This window comes from Microtus ochrogaster, unplaced genomic scaffold (genome assembly GCF_000317375.1).
Source record: "Microtus ochrogaster isolate Prairie Vole_2 unplaced genomic scaffold, MicOch1.0 UNK32, whole genome shotgun sequence".
Taxonomy (NCBI): Eukaryota; Metazoa; Chordata; class Mammalia; order Rodentia; family Cricetidae; genus Microtus; species Microtus ochrogaster.
The window spans coordinates 294,933-302,861 of NW_004949130.1; the positions used below are offsets into that span (position 1 = coordinate 294,933).

The 7,929-nt window shown below is 37.7% G+C and overlaps 1 protein-coding gene across 1 annotated transcript in view; it reads left to right on the plus strand.

Moving 5' to 3' along the window:
• Nucleotides 1–7,929, plus strand: part of Uri1 (URI1, prefoldin like chaperone) — a 57,661-nt gene that overhangs the window by 19,387 nt on the left and 30,345 nt on the right. The window contains exon 2 of the mRNA XM_005368406.2: nt 1,583–1,617. Within this exon, the coding sequence (XP_005368463.1) occupies nt 1,583–1,617 (35 nt within the window). The remainder of the gene's footprint in view (nt 1–1,582; nt 1,618–7,929) is intronic.

Sequence of the window (7,929 nt, forward strand, 5' to 3'; positions counted from 1 at the left end):
TATGAATATGTAACTAGTTAATATGCAGCTACGAAAGGATTATCATGTAGAGGTTAATGAACACTCTGCTCTTACGGGTTGCAGGGCTTTTCTTTCTGTGCTTTTGGCTCACTTCATGCTTGGAAACACTCCTGTTAGGATTGGAAACATCCCGACTGTTTTTGGGTCTCATCTTAATGGGGTTCTTAAATAGAAACTTCATAAATTTTCTTTTTGCAAAGATTTGTTTTTTTCTTTTTCAATTTATATCTAATTCTGTTTGTCTTTTATAATTCCTGCCAAGTCAGAAACAGTGATACGGACTGATGTGACTTTAGTAGACTCTTACAGATGTTAAGTCAGTGCTCTATTATATATTACCACTGTTATTAAGTGTTGCTGTGTGATTGATACTTACTGCAGATCTTCATTCTGTGGGGACTTTTTATGCTGAGTTAATGTGCAGTATGGCCGAGTATCTGATTACAGCATGTATTTTGGGTCGGGATTGCTGCCTTACTATTTAAAATGTCCAAAAGGGAGGACAGGTTGTTTTTTGTTTTTTTGAATTAAATGTTAGAATAGAGGAATTTAGTGACAACACTAAAAGAAATGTGATTTTTGGGGTGTGTGTGACACATTCTGCATAATCAAGAAATAGGATTGATCTGGGAACCTGGAACTGAAACTAGGGCGTGCTGCTGCCTTCCTCATGTGGCCTCCCTTTTGTGCCTTAGTTTCCCTGTCTGTAAAATGTGTTCTAGCACTCTAGATTAATATTTGACAGTTTTTATGGATGGGAGCTCAAAAATAGGTGATTAGCAGTTTGTGAAAATAGTATTAATTTTAAAATTTCTGCTTAACTGTAATTTTTTCTGATTGCATTTTTTTTCCTGTGATGATTGTTATTTTTATTTTCTTAGTATTTGAGAATCTACTGAAATATCTTAAAGGGAAGCATAACTTTTATGTGTAATACCATTCTTTTAATATTATAAACAGCTTAAATTGGGTGTCAAGTGCATACCATTTTATCACAATTCAGTGTGGGGGGAATGAACTGTTCAGAGCATCCCTTTATCCCAAGTATTTCTTCTTGTAAACAGTAGAAAAAAGAATTCATTTTTAATACATCAGACTAAAAATCACAGGTGGAAACATTTGGAGATATGCTGACAAAATAAAATATTTTCATTACTGTCATTTTTTTCCTGCTGAAATGTGGATGTTACATTAGTTTCTTGTTGTATATAATATTTGTGTATTCTAGAAAATATGTAACATTGAAAATGGTCTGTAGATTGTACAAAATGCTAGTTATCTTATATCATATGTCACCTAATAGTTATGAAGCAGGTTTTGTACCAAAGTCTGAATTGGAAAGCTGTAATTTGTTCTGCAGTTATCAGCCTGCGTTAGAGGGCTGTGATAAAGTGCATTGCTTAAAAACTAACATACCCATCTTTGTACCTTTGACAAATAAAAATGGCCACTGAGGTGTTAGCAAATCTGTAAAGACACTGCTGTAGTTTTTTGATGCTGATCTTCTGTCTCTATGCCTAGCCCTGTTTTTTTCATGAGTAGTTGTCTGTTTTCATGACAGGTGGTCACTAACTGCCAAGAGAAAATCCAGCATTGGTGAGTGAAAGATGCTTTTATTATAATTCTGAAATACAGAGGGAGTCCCTACTTGTATTTAAATAACGATATGCACCGGGGTATATGTGTGAGTGTGTGCATGTGTGTGTTTGTGTGCATGCTGTGTAGGAGAGAGCGAGAGAGCAGTAATTGAATTGTAGTGATCTCCATTTTGAATGTCTTTGATACTAATTTATATTGTCTTTAACCCTTCTCAGAGTTACACATGTACCAATTTTCTAAAATTTTGTCAGCATCTGTGTTGGATTCTAATCCCTTCTTTTCATTTACAAAAATTGAATAATCTTAATCTCATTTTGAAGTAGAAACCGAGACATTTGTTTTTGAACTTAACTTTGTTTTGGGGTTATTTCTTAATGTTTGTAGTAGAAAATAATTGGAATCAGTTGTTTAAAAATAATATTGGAAAAAATAATATTGGAAATAGGACACAGATAGATGTTTCTCAAGTTTGATAAAGCTAATTAATCTGCATTTTAGAGCCTGCTTTATGGCTTGCACTTTTTTTTAGAGAGAAAGCATGTCTGTTTTGTTGTGCTAATCTATAGTTAATAGGACAATGCCTGGTAAATAATGTGCTTTCTGTTCTATTGCTTCTGAGGAAAACGCTCAATTTAATGGTGAATAAAATCTTATATTAGGAGTTGTCATGAGGTATGGCTGTTGATCTTACAGATATCAAATTACAGTCTATCCATGCTGTGTTTACGAAGATTTTACTGAGAGAACAACAGGAGCTGTCTTGATTATTGTCTGCAGGGTTATTGCAAAATCATCGTAACTGCCCCTTTAGTGGTGAGATTAAACCTTCGGTTATACACCATCAAGCATATAATATTTTAAATTTATTTTAAAAGGCTTTTTCTTCATGCCTGAGAGATTTCCAAGGAAATAATTTATAGTTAGTGTATATCAAATGTTTTTGGTTTAAATGCACATAGGCTGCAAGCAGTGGATAAGAGTGAAGATCGGTGCAATCTGTACCCGTCATCTTATTCAATTTGCACTATTGGCTTGCGGAAACCAATCTAAAACTAATAATACCCACTTTATAAATAAAAATCCAGGACTTCATTAATTTTCAATAAATGCAGTGTTGTAATTGCATCCACTGGTGGTGTAGGTCTGTCAACATTTCCATAATGGACCGTTCACTTTGCACTGTACATTCATTTCAGCTTAAAATGCGAAGTGTGTGCAAGCCCTTGGCCAGAGAAAGCTTTTCTTTTGTAGATTTGGCCAAAGTGACGTATTTATGAGTAACCCTTAGAGGCAATTTCATTCTATGGACATGTGTGTCTTGGTTTTGGTAAGGGGTTCAGAAATAAGAAGAGGATGCATTCACTTAGAACAGACTCCAGCATGCATGAACCTGGAATTAAAATCCTGCTTGGTAAAATCCTTCCTCTGGTGGAGAATTCTTGAGGACGATGGACATGTTTTCATCTTGCTGTCCACTCAGTCTTCCCTTCTGTGTTTGGCACAGAATAGTTCATTAATGAATATTGAATAAGTGAAGGTGGAATTTGTAGATGTTTCATCTACACGATTTTCTTTACAAATAGCACTGCAATGTGCAGTGTACGAATCTGGAGAGTAGTGACAGATGGAGTCCCGACACTTAGGTCAGAGCAGACTCCTATACCCTCCGTCTCAGTTCAGTGTGCGAAAGGCCTCTAAACAACAGAAGACTGGCACATTTGCCTATACAGTAGTTTAAAGTTTATTATACCTTGTTTATATGTTAAAGATTACAATTCTTTTTCCCTCATTAAATTTTTTTCTGCTCTGAATCACTTCTGACAGGACTTAGGAAACAGTATTTTATTTGCCTATACATAATATAATGCTGCTAGAATCTAAATGACCAGTGCATTCTGAACTCATTTAATATGCTCAGAAACTGTAAAGGAAGTGTCCACTTTGTTACCAAAGTCAGGCAGTAGGAATTCAGATTGTGGTAATCTTGTGCTGTCATTACCTCTCACACCTTCAGGCAGAGAAGACCTTCCTGCCACTGGCAAGACTGAGCTGATCTTTCCAACCTAAAAGACTCAGCCCTAGTAGGACACTAAACAGAGAAATCAGGGCAAATTTTCTTTTCTTTTTTGACGATTTGCTGGCGTATAGAACAAATAGAGGAAGTTCAGAGACTGGAACCATTCCTTTTTGTTGTTGTTGGTTTTTCAAGACAGGGTTTCTCTGTAGCTTTGGAGCCTGTCCTGGAACTAACTCTTGCGACCAACCAGGCTGGCCTCAAACTCACAGAGATCCACCTGCCTCTGCCTCCCAAGTGCTGGGATTAAAGGCGTGTGCCACCACCACCCAGCATCTGGAGCCTTCTTAAACATGCTTTAGGTACAATTTTTAAAAGCTAATTGCTTTTACTTCTTTGACTCGTGGCATTAGCCAGTCTAAAGTGCAGTTTAGGTAGCTATGCCCTCATCTACATGGATATCTGATAATGTAAGAGGAAGAGCAAAGTAAATGACTTTAAAGATGCAACTCTTGCTAGTGGTGTTGATGTGTAATTTAAAAGGGTTCTTTTACTTAGAGACAAAAAGAATACAATTTAGGCTTTAAAATACTCTTTTTTAAAATGTTGGACAAAAAGTAAAAATATTTGTAGAAAAATAGAAGTGAAGCCTGGGGCCATTTTAGGACTGACTGAGAAAACTAAATTCCAGGACTCTGATGGACTAAGAAATTAATAGTATTTGTTCAGTTAAGAGCAACTAAAAAAGGAAATATTTGAATCTAGAGGATAAGAACCATATAGAATTCTGTTAATACTAATAGTGGTTTTCAGTTTGGCCAAAATTTTTCTTCTTTTAAAATTTTTTAAAACAATACAACTTTTTAGCCATGTGATTGTCATGCAAGCCTTTAATCCAGCACTTGGGAGGCAGAGGCAGACAGATCTCTGTGACTTCGAGGCCAGCTTGGTCTACAGAGTGAGTTCTAGAACAACTAGGCCAACACAGGGAAATCCTGTCTTAAAACTAAATGCAAACAAACAAGCCCAAAGCCTTTTTTGTCTATCATTTTTACTTCACACAGGAACGTAAGATGCCACAGACTTATTTTCTCCTTGAATATGAATGTGAGGTCTACTGTTTGGTCCACTTGCAGCTGGTGGGGGTTATTTGCATCTTTTTTTAAAGATTTATTTATTTATTTATTTATTTATTATGTATACAACATTCTGCCTCGATGTATGCCCGCACGCCAGAGGAGGGCACCAGATCTCAGTACAGATGGTTGTGAGCCACCATGTGGTTGCTGGGAATTGAACTCAGTACCTCTGGAAGTGCAGCCAGTGCTCTTAACCCCTGAGCCCTTTTTCTTACATTCTTGTACAGCATTTGAGTTCTGTCATTTGCAGCCTGGAGCAGTTACACTAAGAACCTGCAGTTTTCTTTCAGGCAGGTATGCTGCCACCTGACTTTGCAGAGCCGCCGTGTGTGTTCAGCCTTTCATTCAACTAAGAGTAGATACTCTGTCTTTTTGGAAAGTTAGCGATGTTGCATAAATAAGGCAAAAGAATAAAAATCTTAACTATTCCGTACACATTTGTGAATGTTTTATGTCCATGCCATCTTATTTGTTTGTCTGGGTCTTATCTTCCATTATGTCCCAGACTGTCCTGGAATTTGTGGCAGTCCTTCTGCCTCAGCTTCCCAGAGTACTGGAATTCTAGACAGGTGCTACCATGCCCAGTCACACGGTATCTTTTTATCAGGCAGAAAGCTGGCTTTCTCAACATTTTTTTTTTTTTTCTTTTTCGTGACAGGGTTTCTCTGTAGCTTTGGAGCCTGTCCTGGAACTAGCTCTTGTAGACCAGGCTGGCCTCGAACTAACAGATATCCACCTGCCTCTGCCTCCCGAGTGCTGGGATTAAAGACATGTGCCACCACCACCTGGCTTCTCAACATATTCTTAGAGCTGTGTGTGCCTCTTTTAAATAAGTTTTGTGATGAAGAGTAGTATAGTTAGCCTGTAGGTGTCCATCACTTAGTGTCAGGTTGTCAGCTTGGCATCACAGGATTCAGCTGTCTAAGTTGAAGGGCATCGTAGGCTGAGTAGGACTGTTAGCAGAGCTTGCTGTGTGTTTGTGGCATTTATCCCAGCATCCTTTCCTTTTATATGACATCGTGGAAGCTGCAAGGCCACATTATGATGTTCAGAGGAACTTAGAGAGCCAGACAGATTCAGAAGGTGAAGAAATGACTATCTTTTGCTAGAACAAAAAAATTATGGCCATTTTTAGTATAAGGCAGATGATTCCTGTTGGCCTGGTCTTACAAGAAAGACTCATTGCTTTATGTTGCTTATGGGATTAGATAAAAGTAGTGCCTGTGGATGGGGCATACATAGTTAAATCATTTGCATGGAGGCCTTGTTTATAACCATAGATTGTATGCAATGGAGGTGTAGAAATAGCTTGCTTGTGGGCTGGAGAGAGATTTCTCAGTGGTTAGAGTACATACTGCTCTTTCATAGGACCCAAGTTGGTTTTCCAGCACCTATATCATGCGGCTGCAATACCTGTAACTCCAGTTCTAGGATATCCAATGTCCTTGGCCTTCTTGGGTACCTGCACTACATGCACAACCACCATACATATAATTAAAAAGAAAAAATACCTTATTTTCTTTAAGGCTTATAAGAGGATCTTAGGTAGTGAAGAAATCTAGTATTAAATTAGACAAAGCCAACTTTAAATGAAAATACACTATTTTATTTGTGCATGTGTTTAGTATTGCAAAGAGTAGCTTAAATTTGATGAACTTAAAAACACTTGAGCATATGAGTTTTGAGAGAGAAATTGTAAAACAAATGCTTGATATTTGTTACTTTTAAAAAACTGGATAAAAATTACTATTTGGGAATACTAGTTTTTGTTATAGTTTATGGACATAGTATTTAGTTGGAAGTAGAAACACATACGTGAATAGGTAAAATCCTAAGCCTTTCTGAAAACTCCGCTTTACTATTAGGACGGGAAAATGCATACACACATGTATGCTTCTATCTTATGCACACACACATACATACATACAAATGTAGAGAGCGTATCTGTCTGTCTGATGCTGTTGAGGGAAGAATTTGTCCCATAAACACCTTTTGGTATCTCAGGGTGGAGTGGGACTTTACTGTGGAACCCAGGCTGCTCCCAGAGTCCCAGTCATCCTCCTGCCTCAGCTTCCCAAGTACTAAGATTATAAGTGTAAGCCACCATATCTGGCATCACTGAATATTTCTTCCTAACAATTCCTGTGAATACTTGAAAGTGTTTTCCTACAACCTTCATATGAGAGTATATGAAATTTACTTTATTTTGTGTAGTCTGCATACTTGTAGAAATACTTATTCACAACAGTGACTTCATTATTCAGTGTTTCTATTTAATAGATTATGTTTTTGGTCACTGCTTTATATAGAACCTTCTGTTCCTCCCCCCTCCCCTTGAGTGAAGCAGAGAGCAGTCACAACATTATCTGGACATTTCACCTGCTTTTGCTTTTGGAGTTGGGCAGTTACCACGGAAAGGCTCCTTAGAGATAGTGGGGAGGAAGAGGAAGTACAGTGGGTCCAGATCTCTTTCTCTGTTTTTGTAGGTTCCTTTTTGTTTTTGTCCTTATCAAACGTCAAACACCACCTCCCCCTAGATTGGGGGTTATGTTTGAGAATTTTTGTATGTAATGTTTCAGAGCAGATTATTTTTGTGTAAGTGCTTACACTTACTTATGTGCACCTCCTGCTGGTACCTTTGAAGGCCAGAAGAAGGCCTTGGACCTTCTGGACTGGAATTCAGGTGGTTTTGGGTCTCCTGACATGGATGGTAGGAACTGAACCTAGATCCTCTGCAAGAGCAGTAAGTGCTCTTAACCACTGAGCCATCTGATCCAGCTTCCCTAGCCTGAATTAGTTTTTAATTTTTCTTCTAACTATAAGGTGAGTACATGCTTAGTTATTATAGAAAGTTGTAATAAAATAGTAAAGAAATTTACTTATAGCTGAAACTATTTTTCCCAGTATTTTAAAAACATTTTACTTCACTTATTTACTTAACCATTCATTCATTCATTTATTCATTTGGTTTTTCTGGGCAGGGTTTCTCAGTGCAACAGGCCTGGCTGTCTGGAACTCGCTCTGTAGACCAGGGTGGCCTTAAATTTACAGAGATCCGCCTGCCTCTGCCTCCTGAGTGCTGAGATTAAAGGCGGCGCCACCACCGCCCGGCCACATTTTATTTTATTACTTTAAGATTAGTAGTTAGTGCCGGGC